The sequence below is a fragment of the Schistocerca piceifrons genome, chromosome 4 (genome assembly GCF_021461385.2).
Source record: "Schistocerca piceifrons isolate TAMUIC-IGC-003096 chromosome 4, iqSchPice1.1, whole genome shotgun sequence".
NCBI classification, from domain to species: Eukaryota; Metazoa; Arthropoda; class Insecta; order Orthoptera; family Acrididae; genus Schistocerca; species Schistocerca piceifrons.
Genome location: NC_060141.1, coordinates 386394441 through 386415610, shown reverse-complemented (window position 1 = coordinate 386415610; position 21170 = coordinate 386394441). Strand labels below are relative to the sequence as shown.

General features: G+C 40.1%; 1 protein-coding gene across 2 annotated transcripts in view; it reads left to right on the top strand.

Annotated features, from left to right (window-relative positions):
• LOC124795824 (acetyl-coenzyme A synthetase) overlaps nucleotides 1-21170 on the top strand; it is a 54072-nt gene that overhangs the window by 14509 nt on the left and 18393 nt on the right. Inside the window, exons 2-5 of one of the 2 annotated variants that reach the window (XM_047259906.1) lie at nucleotides 4675-4870; nucleotides 11827-11953; nucleotides 12031-12176; nucleotides 13824-13928. In XM_047259906.1, the coding sequence (XP_047115862.1) occupies nucleotides 4675-4870; nucleotides 11827-11953; nucleotides 12031-12176; nucleotides 13824-13928 (574 nt within the window). The remainder of the gene's footprint in view (nucleotides 1-4674; nucleotides 4871-11826; nucleotides 11954-12030; nucleotides 12177-13823; nucleotides 13929-21170) is intronic. The other variant, XM_047259907.1, reaches the window with a different exon arrangement.

The following is a 21170-nucleotide window of genomic DNA, read 5'->3' as shown; positions in this document are numbered from 1 at the left end:
AATTTTTTGAAATTTCTAGTGGCAACTAAAATAGACCATATGGAAAGTATACGCTATGGACTTTTAACTATGCAAACTCTTCAAAATTTCGAGCAATGGTTTACTACAACTAATGCTGCACAAGTAACTGCGTTGAACATCGAAACAAAATTAAGTCATTTATGGGGGAAGGTACCAGTCAAGAAGATGTGTAAAAAATCAAATTTTTGGGCCAAATAGTTTTTGTGAAATCGAATGATAAAGTATGTCAAAGCAGTCGAAACACCATAATCTGCACAGGCGAGCAGTGCAGTGATGACAAAATCGCGCACAGCGCGGAATGCGGGGAGCGCATCTCTGTAGCAGCGAAAGGGTTAATGCGGCCGTGGTGGCTTTACTTCATAAACTGCGCGCTCCCCCCTAAACGTAAGTTTGCGAACTATACTATGGCGCTGCTTGTCTTGGCGCGTACAACTGGCAACGCAGCAATCTCCCGTGTCTGGGCGGGCATGCGCGAACCGCCAAGATAATAAAAGAATTGAACTATAGACTGCGATAAATTAATATTGAAAACAGACATTTCGGCTTTTTACTGGACACTCCCTAGGTTTTGAAAAATAAAAACGAGGTAAAAGTCTATGATTCATATTTTCAGTGCCATCCCAGGGAAAGATAATCTAAAAACAACCTTTTCATTAATATAATATGGGGTCCAAAGTTAATAAGGTTAGATATTAGCGTTCTTGTGTTTTCATGCTATACCTTGGGCACCAGTCATGGGCGATGCGGCGGACGAGCGGTTAGGGCAGTACACTACCAAATTGTTGGCCTGTGTTCGATTCTCGGTCATGGTAGTTTTTTCATTCGACATTTTAGGGGTGTCTGATAATATTATGATAGGAATATTTTGCTTTGCTCTTTCCGAAGTGTAACTTCGGGAGGTGTGATTAATAAGCACATATAATATAATGTATTGACAGTTATTTTTGGTACATAGTACAAAATTACACCTGAAGCATATTATTGTGTAATCATAGCTGATCGTCTGTTCATGAGCATTTTCGCAATCGGGGTGAAACTTATCACAGAAACAGGCGACACACGAATATTTCTCGTACCAAGCGCAACACACGAACAAAATCTCGCGTATTGACATGTTGTCTGGTACACTGGTCGTCCAAAACGTATCTGATTCATGTTGCTAAAACAGCTCTGTTACCAAGTTGGATGCGAACCAAGTGTAATTTCATATTTTGAAAGACAGGCGTGGACAACTAGTTATGGAACAACGCATCTATTTTAATTGGGCGGGCGCTATCTTGTAATTATGTTCTGCTGTGATCTCGCACGATTCTGAAATCGTGTAGTGAAATCCTTTACTTGTAGGAAAAAATAAAATCAGACTGTTGACAAAGAGAAGTGTATTTCGGTGGCATCACTTCCACGGTGCAGGTTGGTTGAGAATCATCTGCAAAAGCCCTACTAGAAACTCATATAGCACGATGAAAAAACTGTCAATATATTGTATATACTTAATTTGATTATTAATCACACCTCCCGACCTTTTATTTAAAGGGAATACATTTCTTTCCTTTTTATCAGAATATTATCAGATACACCGAAAAAAATATCGAATGGAAAAGGCCACTGTCAGGAATCGAACATGGACCATAAGTTTGGTAGTCAAATGCCAAGACCGCTCGACTGCCGACCTTGCTCTCACATAGATTGAATGGCTTGTGCCAAAGCTACAGCATGAAAACACAAACGTTAATAACTCCAACATTATTGACGTTGGACCCAACATTACACCAATAAAAAATGATTTTAGGCGATCTTTCAGTATATAGCACTAAAATAAACTTTTCAGTCATCAGTTTTGACCTAGATTTTTCAGAAACTAGGAAGTGTCCAGCAAAAAGTCGAAACACGACCCTCTCTATTTTCAACATTGAACGTCATTGCAAAACATGATCAAAATTGGTGGCCCTTACGTCACACCCTCCAATTTACAGTTAAAAATATCTGAATATACACGGGGGAGTCAAATGTAAATTTACATACTTCGTAGGTGTAATGTGTACGTCAAAAGAGTAAAACGTTAGTTTTGTCTGAAACAGCTTTATTTCAGAGTTATACAGTAGAACAGGAATCACAAATGCAACACACACCTCCTCATTTCTTCTCAGAAAGCAACAACACGAAGCGACCCGAAATTAAACTTAACAGCGCACTGTGCAACTCGGGACGTGTTCAAAATGATGACCATGTAGATGAAGCCAGTGACATGCCAGACTTCTTACCAGTTGCGAAGTGTTACAGGGTCTGTTCATCTCATACTGCATAACTGCAGAGCTTTTTCGATTCGTTGTAGTTGTACTAAATACTAAACTGCAACGCCATACACGAGCTGCTTAAGTCCCCAAAGCAACTGGTCCTGCATGACCTGTCCACTGATTAGGGTACGCAAATTAGAGATACTCTTCCCTCCCGACTGAAACGTGCGGGAACACTATCGACAAAGACAAAGCATCAGCGATCATTATGCAGGTGAACACGACATGCTAAAAACCTGTACTGGTCCATGATGGAATGCATACCATGAATGGCTCGGAAGTAAAGCACTTTCATCCAAAATTTTAACGTTTATTTCGATTCATACATTACACCCACAAAGAGTGTACAGTTACTTTTGAATCACCCTGTGTAATAGACGGCGCAAAAGATCCCTCAGCTGGCAGCACTGTTGCCAGTTTTCAATTGCGAAGCACTAACAGCTGCAGGCGGAAACAGTTGTCAGCCAGAGTTGAGACAACTCTGAGGCGTTGCGATAGATACATACAAAATCGCGGTACATGGTTGTGGTAGACGCTGTGTCTCTTGCCGACTGTACTACAGTTAACACGCGCAACAAGTGCGTCGCCACAGCTTGTGGCATACTGCAGTTGCAATGCATGCACGTGTGAACACCCAGTTTTTAGTGGCGCAGCTAAAGAGACGCAACTTTTGTCATACCACAAAGTTCAGCTTGATTGTACTTCGTCACTTTCTTCCACCACTGTTTACTGGTGGCAGTATTTCGAAAGCGAGCATTCTGTCGTTTCCGTGGAGCGCCACATTAGTTGCGTGTGTGAACCCACCTATGCTGTAAAAGTCATGTCATTGTCAGTTAAAGTTGATCCGGTGCCTTTATACTGAAACTAAACTTTCAGCTACCGGTATACAGCCGACAAGCTTTGATCTTCGATGCTGTTACATGGACGTGATCTTGCTTGGAGGATAACGGAGGAAAAATTCACGTTGCTTTGGGAAAGCAACAGGGAATGAGTAAAGACGGCAACGGGAAGCACATGCCAATAGCCAACTGGCCGCCTTTCATTTGCTATATCGTACGGTAAAGTTGTCAGAAGAAATATCAGGGCAAAACATACTATCACACGTGCACGACATCTAACCATCGGAACTGGACAAGTTAATATAAGGAATTATCCCCCACTAAAAATGACAACTGTTTTACCGCCTCCTCCTCCTCCTCCTCCTTCCCCCCCCTTCCCTCCCCACCCCCGGTAGCTTCAGTCATTATTCTTTGAGTAAACAGTTCAAAAATTCGTACCCTGTAGTTTATCTAATGTGACGCATAGCTCATCTGGCTATGTAGTTTTCAGGCTTTGTGTAAGTACGTACATGCGTTGTTTTCTTTTTGATACCACTGTAATGTGTTAACCTGCATCTTCAACTTTGCCCGCGTTTGTACTGGATGCTATCAGTTCCAGTTCTTATAAATTCTCATTGAAACTGACCCTCGTTAAGATATTCGCTGGCATACCGATAGAGAGCGCCTATACAATAGTTTGTTTGGCGGCGGGAGGGGGGGTGAGCTGGTAGACTTGGGGATGGGTATTTTTATATTTTGGAAGACGAATGGTGACTCATAGTTAAGCATAAAAACACTTCCAGTTCCGACCTGCAAAATACGGACTTTTAAATCATTTTATGGAAAGAATTTTTTTCCTTTCCCTGAGAGCTGGAGGAGGAGGAGGAGGAGGAGGAGACGAGTGAAGGGAGGGAAGCTTCTTTCCTCCTAGCTGCTGTGTATGGGTGCCCTTAATTTTATGGTGGGAGTTGGATGTGACTGGGTTTCTCACCTTGTATTAGCCCTAGGAGACACCCCATCTGCTTTGAACCATGTACCTGCCCAATCCACATACTTTGCCATATATTTTCTCAGACCTGGTATTAGTATTGCCTTAAATGTGTTGATTTTTACCGCTTCTGTGTCCCTACATCATCAGGATGTGCCCCTGGCGGACTGTACTATCTCCAGATGAACCACTGCTGATCTGAAGGACTGGTGACCTTGCTGTTAATTTCTGTACCCATTACATTATTTGGAAATAATGCAACATTTTCTGTGTGATTTTGTTTATATTTAAAAGAATAACCTACTTTGTATAGTGATATTGTTTGAACAGTTTCCTTTGGAAAATCCAAAATGTAACTTCTAAGACTAGAAGTAAGTTAAGACTTTTCCTTGATCATTATTTCCTTTGCTTAAAATAATGTGGCAGTATCAATACAAATAAGATGTTAAACTATTGTTAGTAAATGTCCATCCACTTTTAATATTGGCCACTTTATTTTTGCTCTTTATAGACATGGAAAAACTGACAAGTTTCCTGACATCTTCCTTTTCAGGGAGGGGAATGATCCAGAAGATTATAGCAGATTAACTTACAAGAAACTGTTGGAAGAAGTTTGTCGTTTTGCTAATGTGCTTAAATCCCATGGTGTTACCAAAGGTGACAGAGTTGCTATCTATATGCCAATGGTGCTAGAAGTTGTAATCACAATGCTGGCTTGTGCACGTATTGGAGCTGTACATTCCATTGTGGTAGGTGAATTTAGTGGTGCCACACAGTTGTGAAAATGATGTATGTTAGAAGCATCCGATGTTAGATATGTAGCTGAAATTTTGGACATGACTGATAACCTTAGATAATATTTTTTGACTGTTTTAAAGTATCATAATTAAAATAATCATTAACAAGCTGACAGTTATTTTTTAGCTGTTCAAAATTTGAGAAAAAGCAAAATCAATGACTCTGTACAATCTTACGTAAGAACACGCGCACAACTTAACATAATTACCACTACAGTCAAGCTTAAAGTATTTATTTTTTAGTTCAGTATGCTCTTACTCATATCAAAAACTCTAACATGAAGTACTCCTCTTTTATAACAAATATCTTGTGTTAGAATTTTTCCTCTGTCGTTTAGTAATTCACAAGGTTTTCATTCTGTCTATTTAATGTTAGCTGGTCACTCTTGTGCATTATAACTTTTGTTTTCTGCAACAATTCTCCACTTTTAACATTACACTTGCCTCAGATGAGTATATTAAATAATAAAGCATTCTTTCTTTAGATTATATTAGTTTATTTTATGAACATGTTTGCCATGCTTCCTAACTAGCAAAACTTGCTGCTCAGAGACTGCAAGATGTCACCTGACAATATTTGGGTCACTTGGAAACATGAATCATTCTCACTAAACTTTTTCATTGTGGAAGCACTGATAAAATAACTTTAAATCCAGTTTATTTACATGGGGCGATGGCTTGACTTAGCCTACACCAGATAAATTTAACAGAAATTAGCTCTGTTTAGCAGTAACATTTCTAGAAAAATCAGTGTGAGTAGATTAACATTGATTATTTGTTAATATTATACTTCATAGAAGATCACTGCAATAGTTACTTCTGTCCATTAATGTAAAATTTCACTTGTTCCATATCCTCTGAAACACTCCATAATGGGGTGTATGGAACATATTTATTAAGTGATCTCTCCCAGGTAATTCATGTTTTGAGGAATATGAGTGCCAGTAGTTTCCTAAAAATTTGTTGTGGGGTTATAGAGCTAGAAAAATGCTGAATGAGTTGCTTGATATCTTTACCAGTACAATGTCTGAATTATATTTACACTGCTGAGCAGAGTTGTTACACATACTGCTTATTAACTGGTGCGACACACTGCTAAAAACCCAAATAATGGTCATTAGAGATAATACCTGCTTCTTTCATAATTTTGCATTTGATTTGAAAAAGCCTGACAAGTAGAAAGTCTTAATTGAGTTAAGACTGTGCTTAAGTTGTAAATTATGTATCTTTCATTGCAAGACTAGCTTCATAGGCTTATTAGTCAGTCATAGGTGCCTCCCATTGTAATGAGGGGAGGAAATAACACAAAATGGTAGAAAAATTCTTACATACAGGGTGACAATTATTGAACTATATGAAGAAAGAGTAGAGTAGTTAAAAACTGTGGTGTGCACACACTTTATTCAAAATTTAAACATCACTACAGATACTAAGATTTAGGTTATGGCAAGTTTAATATGCCTGAATGGCTGTTTTCACCTCGGCAAAGGTTTTGGGGTTATTTTTGTACACTTTTTCTTTAATATAGTCTCTCATAAAGGAGTCTCAAGTGTTCAGATCCGGAGAATATGGCAACCAATTGAGGTCCATGCCATTAGTCCCTGGGTACCCCAGAGCCAGAATGTAATCCCCAAAGGGCTCCTACAAAACCTCTCCCACTCCATCTTTCTTCGAGCTCTTCAAATTACCCGCCAGCGTTTCTCCCGAAGAAACGTGCAGCGGAAGTGCGACATCTTGCTTTCTCCTCTCAAAATCGCGAAAGCTACAATACTGTTTTCTCCATGCGCGAACTCCAACATGCACTCTCTTCTTCTCGCTCCTCCGCCCCAGGACCGGATGGTATCCATGTCCAAATGTTGCTGCATTTATCAACCCATAGCCTGCGCTACCTCCTTCGCCTTTATAATCGAATTTGGACCGACAGTACCTTTCCCAGGCGATGGCGGGAAGCTATTGTCGTTCCCGTTCCGAAACCTGGAAAGGACAAACATCTCCCCTCTAGCTATCGCCCCATTTCTCTCACGAGTAGTGTCTGTAAGGTTTTGGAGCGTATGGTGAATTACCGTTTAGCTTGGTGGCTGGAATCCCGCAGTCTTTTAACACCAGCCCAATGCGGATTCCGACAACATCGTTCTGCCGTTGACCATCTTGTTGCTCTCTCCACTTATATCATGAACAATTTCCTCTGGAAACGCCAAACGGTAGCAATATTTTTTTGATCTGGAGAGAGCATACGATACCTGTTGGAGGACAGGCATCCTCCGCACACTGTTCTCTTGGGGCTTTCGAGGCCGGCTGCCCCTTTTTCTTCGCGAATTTATGGCAGAGCGCACATTTAGGGTGCGGGTGAACACTACTCTATCCCGTATTTTCTCCCAAGAAAACGGGGTACCCCAGGGCTCCGTGCTGAGTGTTGTACTGTTTGCCATTGCCATTAATCCAATTATGGATTGTCTCCTTCCTGATGTCTCGGGCTCCCTCTTTGTGGACGATTTTGCGATCTACTACAGCTCTCAACGGACCAGCCTTCTTGAAGGACGTCTTCAAGGATGTCTCGATCGCCTCCACTCGTGGAGCATCGAAACCGGCTTCCGTTTCTCACCCAGTAAGACCGTTTGTGTTAATTTTTGGCGACGTAAGGAGTTTCTTCCGCCCTCCTTACATCTAGGTCCTGTCAACCTTCCGTTCTCCGACGTCGCTAAATTCTTGGGTCTTATGTTTGACAGAAAACTGTGCTGGTCCTCCCACGTTTCCTATCTTTCGGCTCGCTGTCTGCGTTCCCTTAACACCCTCCGTGTCCTGAATGGCACCTCTTGGGGAGCGGACCGAGTGGTCCTTCTCCGCCTCTATCGCGCCTTAGTGCGCTCGAAATTGGATTATGGAAGCATAGTCTACTCCTCTGCTCGGCCGTCTATTCTTCGGCGTCTCGACTCTATCCACCACCGTGGATTACGTTTAGTGTCTGGAGCTTTTTACACCAGCCCTGTGGAAAGCCTTTATGCTGAGACTGCTGAACCTCCGCTATCCAATCGGCGGGCAGTCCTTCTGAGTCGTTATGCTAGCCATTTGTCTTCCATGTCTGCTAATCCAGCCCATGACCTTTTTTTCGACGCCTCCCTTGATGTCGGGTATGCAGGCCGCTCCTCCTCCCTACTACCCCCGGGAGTCCGCTTCCGTCAACTGCTCCATTCTCTTTCCTTCCGCTTTCCTAAAACCTTCTTGACAACTTGGGGTACAGCACCGCCTTGGCTCCGTCCCGGATCGACTTGCTCAGAGACCTATGTCAATTTCCCAAGGATGGTACCCCTACACTTGTTTACCGTCGGGCATTTGCTGCTCTATGTGCACAAATGACGGAAGCCACATTTATTTACACCGATGGCTCGAAAACATCGTTAGGTGTAGGGAGTGCCTATATTGTTGGCGACACCCCAAATCACTTTCGGCTTCCCGACCAGTGTTCGGTTTATACTGCGGAGCTTTACGCTATTCTCCAGGCTGTCCACTACATCCGCCGCCATCAGCGGATATAGTACGTAATCTGCTCAGATTCTCTCAGCTCTCTCCTAAGTCTCCAAGCTCTTTACCCTGTGCACCCTCTGGTCCACCGGATTCAGGACTGTCTGCGCTTGCTCCACCTGGGGGGCGTCTCAGTGGCGTTCCTCTGGCTCCCAGGACACGCTGGTATCTGTGGAAATGAGGCGGCCGATATAGCGGCCAAGGCTGCAGTCTCTCTTCCTCGGCCAGCTATTCAGTCTCTTCCGTTTACCGATCTACGGAGCGGTTTATGTCGCCAAGTTGCTCATTTATGGCATGCGCATTGGTCAACACTTCCCCATAATAAATTGCGGGAAGTGAAAGCCCTTCCTTGCGCATGGACCTCTTCCTCCCGATCGCGTCATCGGGAGGAGGTAATTTTAGCTAGACTCCGGATAGGGCACTGTCTTTTTAGTCATCGACATCTTTTAAGCGGTGATCCTCCCCCACTCTGTCCCCACTGCTCTCAGCCGTGGACGGTCAGACACCTTTTAATTGAATGCCCCTATTTTAATCCGTTACGCTCCCGTCTACAGCTATCGCCTGATCTATCGTCGATTTTAGCAGATGACACGCGCTCAGCTGACCGCGTTCTACAGTTTATTAGTGACAGTGAAATGACGTCAGTCATTTGAAGCCTTTTTTTTTGGGGACAACCAACCCCTTTCTATAGTGGATTTTTAAGCATTCCTTCTGCCTTTAGTTTCTTAAATTTTATGACTTCATTCCCATTGCTGCTGATTTTAAATTTCGTTTTTTTCCTGTTTTCTACGTCACGGGCTGGGCGCTAATAACCATAGAAGTTTTGCGCCCTAAAACCACAAACAAAAAAAAAAAACAAAAAAAAAAAAAAAAAAAAAACTCCATCTTTCACAAAATACATCTTCTCACTTTGGATAACTGGGATGAAATAGTCTTCCAAAACCTTCATGTACTGTTTGATAGTCACCGGGCCATCAAGGAATATCACACTGATTATACTGTGACTGGACGTTGCACACCACACAGTCACTTGTCGAGTGTGAAGAGACTTCTTCATCATGAAATATGGAGTTTCACTATGAACCCATCTAAATGAAGTGGGCTTCATTGCTAAACCAAACCATATTCATATCAAAGTCCTGTTCAGTTTTGTGGACAATCGTGTTGGCAAAACACAACCACTGTTCTATGGCCCTGGGGCTCAATATCTGATGGGATCGAATTTTGTATGGGAAGAGATGGTCTTCAGTTTGTCACAGTATCTCCCAGTTGATTCCTATCTGCTGTGCAGCTCATCTGATCAATTTCCTGGGGCTGGTCGGAAACACAGCGTGTGTCTTCTCAATGTTGTCAGGCATTTTCACCCTTTTCAGATGACCGATACTGGCAACAATGTCATGACGAACACTACCTGTTCTCTCGAACTTGCAAATCCAATTTCTGATTGTTAGCACACTTGTACCGGTTGTCTTCAGCCATAATATGATTGTAAACTTCCTTTGACCCACAGCAGGACCATTATCGCACACATAGTAGGCCTTCACAAGTGCTGTATGCTTGGGCACACTGTACCATGACATTTTCATGTGCAACTGGCTGACAACAAGAAGGTGCATGCACATACTAATTCATATCATGCCTCACGGCCAACCCTGCAGTTCAAACATCCTAATGCAAACCATTTAGAAGGTATTGGGGAAAAGCTAAAATTGACACTAAAAATAATTTTCATGGGTGTATGGCAGGTGGGCCTGTCAAAACGGATCAAACTGACTGCTATTCAGCAAATGGGAGTGTATCAGAAATGGTAAAGGAAAGAGACGTGAACAAAATTGACAGGAAATAAATGAGCAAGTGCACTTAGTGTCAATACAGCGAAAGGGGTGCGTTTCTTGCCAAAAAAAAGGAACTAAATGGCAAAACCTTATGGCTTGCCAGCTGGGTGTTGTGTGGCAGGTGACCATTGTAAGAATAAATACATGAGAAGAGAGGGAAAACTGCAGGCATTCGAAAGAAATATAGGCAGTTTGGACTGTCAGCTTACATGTACATAACAACCTGAGAAAAATGGGGATGGAACCAAGAAAAAATGAAATAAATAAAATGTTAATACATGCTAGATGCAATGTGAAGTGTAAGTATTGTGTGTACAAAAAATTACATTATGTAATAAGTGGACAAATATATGAAAGTTTAATGCAAAATAAGATGTAAGGCAGTAATATGGGTAAGACAGAAGAGGGATTATATACAGTGTACAACACACTTGTCTGTGTGGCCTATGCGGCCACTAGTTCTCTCTCTTGCACACAGGCTACCTATGATAATAGACATCAAAGCTGGATTTTTCCTTCCACACTCTGTCAGATATCTTTCTTGAAAAATACACGATGGAATGTAACAATATCAACAGAAAACTGTGTTAGACATTGTACATTTCCTCTCTTGTTGTCCTCTTACTGCCTTATTTAATTTGTACACTTTTCATTAAACCTATTTATATTTGTCCACTTCTGTCACTTAAATTACGTGTGAAGACAACTTAATTTGTCTGACATGTATTAACATTTTCTTTAATGATATTTTCCTTGGCTCCAACTCCCATTTATCCTCTTATGTACATTTAATTCGATGGTACAGTTGACCCTGATTTCTACCACATTCCTGCAGTTTTGCTGTCACCTGTACTGCCGAACCTAGCTGGTAAGCTGTTGGGGTGCACAATTTAACTACCTTTGTTGGCAAGGCAGGCACCATGTTCACTGTACTGACTCCTTTGTGCACTTGCTCATGTTTTCTTTTTGAATTTTATTCATGTCCCTTCCACTTAACATTTGCTACATTCCCATGTGTTGCATAGACTTCAATAGCATCTCTTGTGATTGACTAGCCCACCTGCCATATGCCCATGAGTTTCTAAATTATGAAGTAATGCTATTAATTGTAGCATTTATCTGTGCTGGAGTGTGTGTGCGCCATTTTGTAATATTTCCTCCTCTCCTCTCTTCCAAATCAGATTTTGTGCATTGGAAAGTGGCTGGTGCTTATCACTGGGCACAGCACTAGTAACACTATGTAAAAAATGAAGAAAGGAATCGGTATGGTTCACTGGTTCTCAAGTATGCACAACAATAAACTTAAATTGACTAAACAATAGTAACAGAATTTTTAAGTTTTTCACTGTGTCAGGTACCCTTTACATTGGACGCATAACAAACACCACACCACATCACATTATCCCCAAAATACTAATGTATTGCAAATTTTTGTCACTACAGAGTAAAACAAGTGTCTCAGTAGCAAAAAAAATTGAAAAGTTAATAGATTTCTCATGTGAAAATTAGATTTTAAGTGTAGTAAACTGTGTTTAAAATTAATTTTTTTTCCAGTTTGCTGGTTTCTCTGCTGATTCTCTGGCAGAGAGGATGCTTGATTCAAAGTGCAAATTACTTGTTACTGCAGATGGAGCATGGCGAGGAGAGAAATTGTTGCACCTTAAAGAAATCTGTGATAATGGTTAGTTCATTGTATTCAGTTGAGTAAAACATATTACTGTTGCTGACAGTGTACTAACCCAATTCCTTTATTCGTAGCTATGGAAAGGTGCAAGAAATTAGGACATGAAGTGGAAACCTGCATAGTTGTCAGACACTTGCCAAGGTTAAGTGCCTCGCAGTGTCAGAATGGTTGTGAAAAAGCTAATTTCTCACCAGAAAAAAGGAAAGCATATGATGAAAAGGTAAGTACCAAGTAATGAATACAAAAATAAGATAATCTAAATAATAATAATAATAACAATAATAACAACAACAACAACAACAACAACAACAACAACATCTCTCGTAGGTGAAATTAGGATACAAGAGTTTTTTAGATACTTTTCTCACTGTGCAGAAAATTCAAGATCTCTTGGCTATTAGGCACTTCAAAAGAAAAGTTTGGTTTCCACCAAGGGAAAAAACACAGATGCAGTGAAGTTTTGTTGTGAAAAGAAGCAAATTGTTAGACAGGAGTAATAAGGTTGCAGGAATCTTCTGTGGCCTCACAAAGGGTTCAGATTCTGTAAAACATGCATTGCTTATTTACATACTTAACAAGTATGGCATCAGTAACAGTGCACTAAAACGGTTTAAATTCAATTTATGGAATGAAAAACAAGAGTTGTTAATTTAAATGAATAATAATTATTCTATCCTACGAACTCCACAGATGCTCTAGTGTCAATTCTGCTCTATGTGAATGATTTACTGTTAAATATCAGCACTCCATCACTTCTGTTTGCAGGCAACACATCTGCACTAGTTGAAAATCAAAGTACAGAAAGTTCTGAACTGTGTTTTAGACCCTCAGTAGCTTTATAACTTGAGTTTAGCTAAACAGGTTGATTCTAAATATATCACACAATTATGTGATGCTGTTCAAAACCAAACATTCAAAATGCGAACAAATTAAGATCATTCATAACAACTAAAAATAAAAGAAATTGACACAAATTGTTAGGATTAAAATCAGAGCTGGTGGCCATAGACAGAGTACATAGTGGAGATCAGCATTTGTAACAAAAGTATTAACTCCTGCTAACATGGACACTTGAAAAGTAGCATACAGAAATTTGAATCTATAACTTTTTTTTAGGGGGTCGGGTCATCACAAATAACATAATGTGTATAGCAACGGCACAGAAAAATCATTCAGAATATGTACACTGTAAATTAGAAAGAACCATGATGCTCATTATTTAGAGAACTACAGAGATTAACTCCCCCATCCCCTATATACTTGTAATTTATTTTTTCCATACAGAGCAGCAGGACTTATTTAATGGAAATCATTTTCTTTATACATAGGTACATGAAATGAAATTTTGCTTCTCCCTTACTGCCTCTAACTGTATGCCCAGGCTTCTCAATGCATGGTAATGAAAATTTTAAAAAGTTAATACAGATGAAGTCAACTTTACTGAGATGCTCTAGTCCTCAGTAGATGAGTTCATGATATATATGTTAACTTGAGGCAGGACAGAACATGTTGCATATCTAAGTACAGTATAGCTCTTAATAAAACTATCAGTTTCATGTTATATTATTTGTTAGTATTGTCGTAACTATAATTGAGGTTTCTGAAGTATCTCCTTTACACAAACCAAATGTACGTCATGAGATGAGGAAATCACAATTCAGATATCTTCAGAACTTCTTGATATCTGCATCAAGAAACATTAAATTACTCTGTTGTGTTAATGTCTAGTAAATGTAAAACTCATTTCTTTTGTATAAGTGCTAAGCAATTAGGAAATGAGTGGTTACCTTGTAATTACATGGTTAAACCAGATTTGAGCAGTCTTTCAGCGTGAATAAACATTTTATATCTAATCAAAATTTTATAGGCTGTGTTCGGAGAATCATGGTCATCACTTGCACGTGGGTTTTCCTTAGCATTTTGCTGCCGTAGGAAGAAACAAAAGAATCTGCACAATGACAAAGAGACAAAGGTGAAAATACTGAATGTGTAAAAGCTTGGTTGTGGTGTCTGCATACTGTTAAAGGAAAGTGGAAGATTAGACTGTTTTGGTCTTTGTGTGTGTGTGTGTGTGTGTGTGTGTGTGTGTGTGTGTGTGTTGGCTTTGTTTCTTGAAGCTACTTTAAACTTGACAGATATCACCAAAATGCCATGTAACAAATGGGTTTTAGCACTCCTTCCTCCCCGCCTCCATACCTTAATTTAAATTTAGATAAAATACTAGCATAGGAACCTTGAAGAACTGAAAAAAAGTGACTAATCTTACGTGTAGTGGTGGATTTATTGCAGTTGAATTAATAGTAGTTAATTTTCAGTGTGTAACTTGGTGGTGGTCTAAAATAAATTCTCACAAATTGTCCAAATCATCATGTGTAAATTAAATTTAGGGAAAATGTACCATATTTGGACACAATTTAATAACTCTGCAATAGACTCCCCCCCCCCCAAATTGGAGCATACACACATCATAAGCCTGTTGCTGATAGATACGGTTTGTTATGTAAAAGTTATGCAGCTTAAGACTGATGTTCACTTCTGGATAGAATGTAAACTCAGCAGACTTATTACTGGGAAATTGTGCTGCCTAAATGCAATTTTTGTTGGATTGTTCTTGTCCAGTTGCTTTTCTATTACCTCACATTCTATTTTACTCAATAGGACAAAAGGAATTAGTCATTTTAACTTAGTTTTTCTAGTGTGGATTCATGATTTCTTCTCTGCCTACCTTACAAAAATAACACCTCATGTACATCTGTAACTAGTGAAACTATAGACTTTCTCCTACTTCTAAATTCCTGCAACTTGAATACTCTCATTCATCGTTTATTGAAGTCCAGGTAGTTTCATTAATATTATAGAATTTGCTTTACTGTTCAGCATAGTAACGTGCATTTAGTCTTCTGTGATTATCTGAATGTTTACTGTAGCCTTTGTACCTTGTTAGTACTGGAGTTTCATATTCTTTCATATTTTCTTTAATTCATGAATTGTCACACAAACTATATTATACAAATAACCTGATTTCCCTGGTGTCTTCACCATGGGACATGTCTGATTAAGACTAGTTAAGTACTTAATTATTGTGAAATTTGAATATCTGCAGGCAGTCTGTGAGTTTCTTCTGAACTTAGTGGCGAATTTAACTTTTATAAGTGAGTCACTAACTGGAACTCCTTTTTTGCACAAGAAGTTGTGCAGAGAAAAAAGTAAAATGTATTCAGTACTGTACAGTAAACAAATTGGAAGAACTACCAGGACAATAGAACACAGCTGTAATCCATCCTTCACACAAAATAGACACAAATCAAAACCAGACACCTGTAGAGGAATTTTCCCTTAGGATACTGCATATAAAGTCATCTTAAGAATTCTATACACTCGACGTAAAAAATAAACTTGAAATGGAACTAAGAGAGTTTAAGGATAATTTATGCTGAGGCAAAACTATCGAACAGCTAATCACTTCGAAATTGGTAGTGGATTATTCTAAAAGAAAACAAAAACAAGTAATAACTTTTGTAGACTCTATAAAGCTTGTGATTGTCTCAAAAGATTTCCAGTGATGAAGACAAGAAAATTTGCACTCTATTCCAAAGTAATAAGAATTATAAAATTAACTCCAGATGTGATGTTTGTTAAAGTTCAGAGCAGGAATATCTGAAGCATTTAATTAGAACATCGGTAAGATCGAGAGATGGTTTATCACCATTAGTTTTCATCTGTGCTCTGGAGCACAAGGGGGAATGGTATGAGGAAAATCCTAAAAATATAAGAATTGAAACCTAGAAAGATCAGAAACTTAAATTGCTTGGGTTTCAGATGACTTGGTGTTACTAACTAATAACATTAAAGAAGCCAGAAATCAGATACTCCTACAAAATATATCTCAAAAATAGGGCTCTAGATTTCATTCAAAAAGACTGAGATAACTGTAGCAGTTCCACTAGTAATAAACCACATAACAGTAAGCAAGAGGAAAGCAAAGATAGTAGAAAAAAGTTAATCACCTACCAGAAATTAAAGCACCCAGCTTGGATGAGAAACCTGTGCAGCAAGCAAGAAGTAATAAAATGATTAAAGTTCAAAAATTAACATGGTCTACATAGAATAAGTGTATCAATAAAATCTGAACTAAAACATTAAAAGATGGTAATTGAACCAGAGATGACAGAAGTGAAACTTTTTTCAAAGTCCCTCAGAAAACATAATTGATAAAATCCTAAAATTGGAGAGAACAATAGCTAGAACATGGATAAATAAGAAATGTCAGAAAGATGGGCAGTGGTGAATAGTGCCAAATGAACTGGTGTACAGTGAACTGGAAGCCATTACAAATACTACATGGAAGAAAGGGGTATTTCTTTCTCTGAGGATTCAAGAAACCAGATCACCAAGAAAAACTGTAGAAGCTTTGGAACATGAAGCAACAAGTAAGATAGATGAAGGAACTTGGAGAGTGTGTAAGAGAGCTAGAACTGAATAGTTTGAAAAACAAAACAGAAAATTTAAAGAAAGTGAAAAGCATAAAAAAATAATACAACCGAAAACAAATGACGTATAATGAAATTATTTACATGGGTGGATGGATGGTACTAGACACTTCAGAAAGAAAACTGGAAGAAAATGACCAGGAAATGACATAACTGGTCCAGGAGGAGGATGAAGGCTGCAGTTATAATAAAAATTAATAGTAGTGTTTTGTAAATTTGTACCAAAGTACAAAATGTCCTAATAACAGTTAAGATACTTATGAATGGGGAGGATTACACAGCCACCAGGAATATCCCTACCATGACTAAAGGCAACTGAGGAGTAATTAAGTTTCTTAAAACCCTGCAACTTGAAAAGATGTCTTACAAAAACATTGGTGTAAGGGGAGTTAATCGTGGATAAGACAAACTATAATTTCTTTAACATTAAGTTAATGGAAACAAATGTAGTAGTCAAACTTGAAAAACAAAACTATGGCATTGATTACAGAATGTGTAGTGTTTGAGAAAAAGGCTGTAAAATTTATAATTTTCTTTAACAGACATATGTTAAACTCAAAATTTTGTCATACATACATACATACATACATTAGTTTAAAAAAGTTAGAAAGGGTGCACATGTATAAAATGTTAATTAGAAATGCCATACATAGTCGAAATAAAATTCTAAGCCTAATCAGATTATGTGCTGTGTATTGAAATATGCTCACTATTTTTATTTACTTAAATTTGGCATATTTCGTGACAGTATCTTTTCCGTGGAATGTTTACAAAATATTTGTCTTGGCTTCAGTTATCTAGTGCACAATGCAGTTTCGTCAGCTGCAGAAATGACCTGGTTCAATATGTTTGCCTCATCTTTGGTGTTTCAAATACCATTTCTTCGAATGTGGTTTCTTCTTAAAGTTTATATAAAAAAAAGTAGTAACATAATTCATTTTTTCCTGTTCACTAGCAAATTATTTGACGGCGACCTGCACATTGTTCTACCGTCAACACACACAAAGAGTTCACTGCCGACTGACTACAGTCAAAGACGACTCCAGCGTCAAAGACATTTTACACAACACACAAGCTTCCACTTGTAATCAGTCTCTTTGATATTCTTCGTCACATCTACTAATAGTAATCAATATGCTGTCACTCTCAAAAATGTAAGTAAATTAACATAAAGTAAGGCAAATTACAATAAAAAATTCTGACAAAAAAAATAAGAAAACATTTACAATTTGGTATCGACAAATCCGGTAGAAAATAACACATCTCCCAGATCCATTACAGTATGGAGTAGTGAACATGAGAACATAATAGAATGAGTGTGAGTGCACTCTGTTCTCAGATTATATCAAGCAGCTTGTCAGTCTCTCAAGGTGTTGCTGTCTGCCAGCAATCCATGCTGACCTCAAGGTGATGCTGCCTTAAATGTGTGATCGTACTACTGCCTCTCGCCTGGTTCTCTGCTGTAGAGTGCTGGCATGGGCGAGATGAATTGTGAGGATTAGAGCCAATGCCTTGTGTCCCATTATGGTAGCAGCTGCAGAAGTGCTGGTACGATGAGATTGATAACATAGGGTTACTATAATTGCCTCCCCTTAGTGGGGCAACAGTGAGCCAGTGCAACCTCAGTGTCCCTCCTGTGCAGTATGGTATGCTGCAGGGTACCCTGGAAAGAGATGTCAGTGTTCTCCTGAGCACCACGAATGGGCACTCTTGGTCTGGTAAAAAGCTCTCTGTTGGTATCCTTGGGAGAGTAGGACTGGAAGTTGCCCTGGCATTGAAACTGTCGCAGGCAAATGCCCAGAGGTGTGAAGCCAGCAACAGGCAGTACCAGTGCTAGAGCTGAGCCCATGGGATGTCCTGTACCTTTGGGGGCAGGAGCTGGCTGGGATGATACCTGTGGACCATCCAGTGGCTGTCTGCCACAGCTCATCTGAACTGGGTCTCTGACACTCATGTGGATAGCTGGAAAAAACGGCGGAGGAAGGTGAAGTAGCAAGGTTGTGCTCAGCACAGGGGTTGAGCAGGGGTGAGTGATAAGGTGGCTCAAAGGACAGGACAGAAAAGAGAAACAAGGCTTGGGAGGTGGCACCCGAGTCTGGTCCCCAACTGCAGGTGTAGTCAGGTGAGATTGCAGACCACCAGCCTGACTTCCGCCTGCAGCATGAAGACACTGTAACCTCTGTGACCAAGCATGACCACCAGAAACAAATCATGGTGATGAAAAGCACAAGCCCAGTCAGTCATCCCTGGCACGTATCATGGTGGTGTAGGTGCCCTTACAGGTGGAGGGTAATCAGCAGAACGTGCAGCTTTTTGTGTGGCTGGCATCTGTGTAGCAGCTCAACTGGACTCTTCTTACCAAGTGAGATGGCCCTGTAAGAACTGAGAAAGTGAGAGTGCTGTTTTTATTAGGGTGTCTCCTATGTACTGGGTGTTTTAATTGAAGTGCAGAGCTGCTCAGAGGTCCAGTGGGCTGTAATTGTTGTATGGCAGCAAAACTTGGTAAACATTCTATTACATTAATGTGGAACAGATTTCCACTGTATAACAATTAGTTCCAATTTTGGCCAGTAGGTGCAGATCTGGCACTGAGAATGCAAGAAAGACGTATAAAAATGTTTCCATATATAATGGATTAGGAAAGGCATGTGGGTAGAAAAAAAGTAAGAAAGGCTAAATGTTGTTTTTTATTATTAACCACCACTTACAGTTGGTTCAGTATGAGCGCTGGAGACATTGACAAGACGCTGCACCTGTAAAAATGACATGATCAGCAGTTCCATTAGAATTTGAGCAATATGTTTCTGTATACTGGCCTTCAGATCAGGTAGGTACTTAGTGACTGGTAAATTTTTTCTTCTAGATAGAGCCAAGAGTCACATGTATTCAGATCAGGGATTTCCACAACATTGTGGAAACCACTGTTTTCATGCAGGCTGGGGCAACTCCTCGTCTCACTTGCGTAGTGAAAGATCTCCTTAATGCAAACTTCCATGAACTTGTTATCCCTAGAGGTTATCCGGATGCATGGCCTACAGTATGAATCAGTTCTGCATTAACACAAAGTTTTGCTGCTATACAATAATTACAGGCCACACTTTAATTATAATCTCCCAGTGTTGCTTGAATCTTGAATGTCTGTAAGAGTTCTACCTCCCTGTTTGACCAAGGGTGGAAAGAGAGAGAGAGAGAGAGAGTGTGTGTGTGTGTGTGTGTGTGTGTGTGTGTGTGTGTGTGTGTGTGTGTCAACATTCGAATGTTCAGTCTCATGTGATCTACTACCAGCCACTAGACATTTCAATGAGCCAGTGTCTTAATCTTGATGCCCCCCCCCCCCCTCCACAACCATAACCATGGTACATGAGACAGAGGGTGTCCCACCTGAGGGACATTGGAATGACCAATTGTGACAGTGTGCATTCTGTGAACTAGTGATCCATAACCAAAAGAAACTTGATTCCATATAGAAACCTATGAAACATATAGTCAATAAAAATATTGAAAGCATCTTTCTCCATTTGAGAAGAATTATTCTGTGCCACACTGAGCATCTGAGGTGAAGGCCGTCATTGCCTGCTCTGAGTCATTGGTATTGTGATGGGCCTGTATGGTCACCAGGCCATACTGAGATCCATCTGTAGCCACAAATTTTCAACTTGACTGATATGTGGCCAGACATGGGGCCAAACACTTCTCTATAGAGTGCTTGTTCACAAATTGGTGTCCAAATTAGCTATGCACCTTTCTTGAGCAACACAGTTATCTGATATGCCATGGTAGCTGCTCATGGGATGAATTTGTGGTAATACACAACTTGGCATAAAAATGCCTGGAACTCCTTCACATTAGCTGGATGAGGAAGGTCTTTAATAGTGCTCACAACTGTTTCTTGGCTGGATCTCCCAACAAGAAATGACATGTCTGAAGTATTCAATAGAGGTTTGGAAGAAATGAGATTTATGTAGATTGCACGTGAGACCCAGGTCCCACAGGGTCTGAAACAAAAGCCAAAGTGTTTGTATAAGGGGCGTTCAAAAAGAAATGAGCCGGAGACATAATTACAGAAACCGGTACCTGAATGTTAGAATTGACTATGGCTGTTGAGACACTTGCCCCACTATGGCACAAGGCAGTGAATAACTGTCTCGTAACATTCCCGGTGCTGCGATGTTGTTCAGTTCTGCATGTACAACTGAATGTCGTCATCCAAGGTGAATTGTTTGTGCCTCAGAGCCCTTTTAAGGGGGCCAAAAATGGCATAATCACAGAGAGGTCCAGACTGTATCGGGGGTGGCCAAGAACCTCCCATTTGAATTTCTGCAAGAGTGCCACAAATGTGTCAGCCGTAAGAGACTTTGCATTGTCATGGAGCAGAGTGACCCCACGGGTGAGATTGCCCGTCATTTTGATTTTATCGCTTGGCGAAGGATAGTTAAGGTTTGTGAGTAACACTGGGCATTCAGTGTGTCCCGTGCTGCAGGAAGCGAATCGGAAGAGGGCAATCTTGGTCAAAGAAGAATGTCAGCATAACTTTTCTTGCACTCGTGGGGACGGAGATGTCCAGCTGTACCTGCGGAACTGGTTAACATCACAGCCCCAGGAATTTTGAGACAGCCATTAACTGCCTAGTCACAGTGGAGCAAGTGTCTAAACAGCTAGGGTCAATACTTCTATCATACAGGTATTGGTTTCTGTAATTACGCCTCTGGCTCATTTCTTTTTGA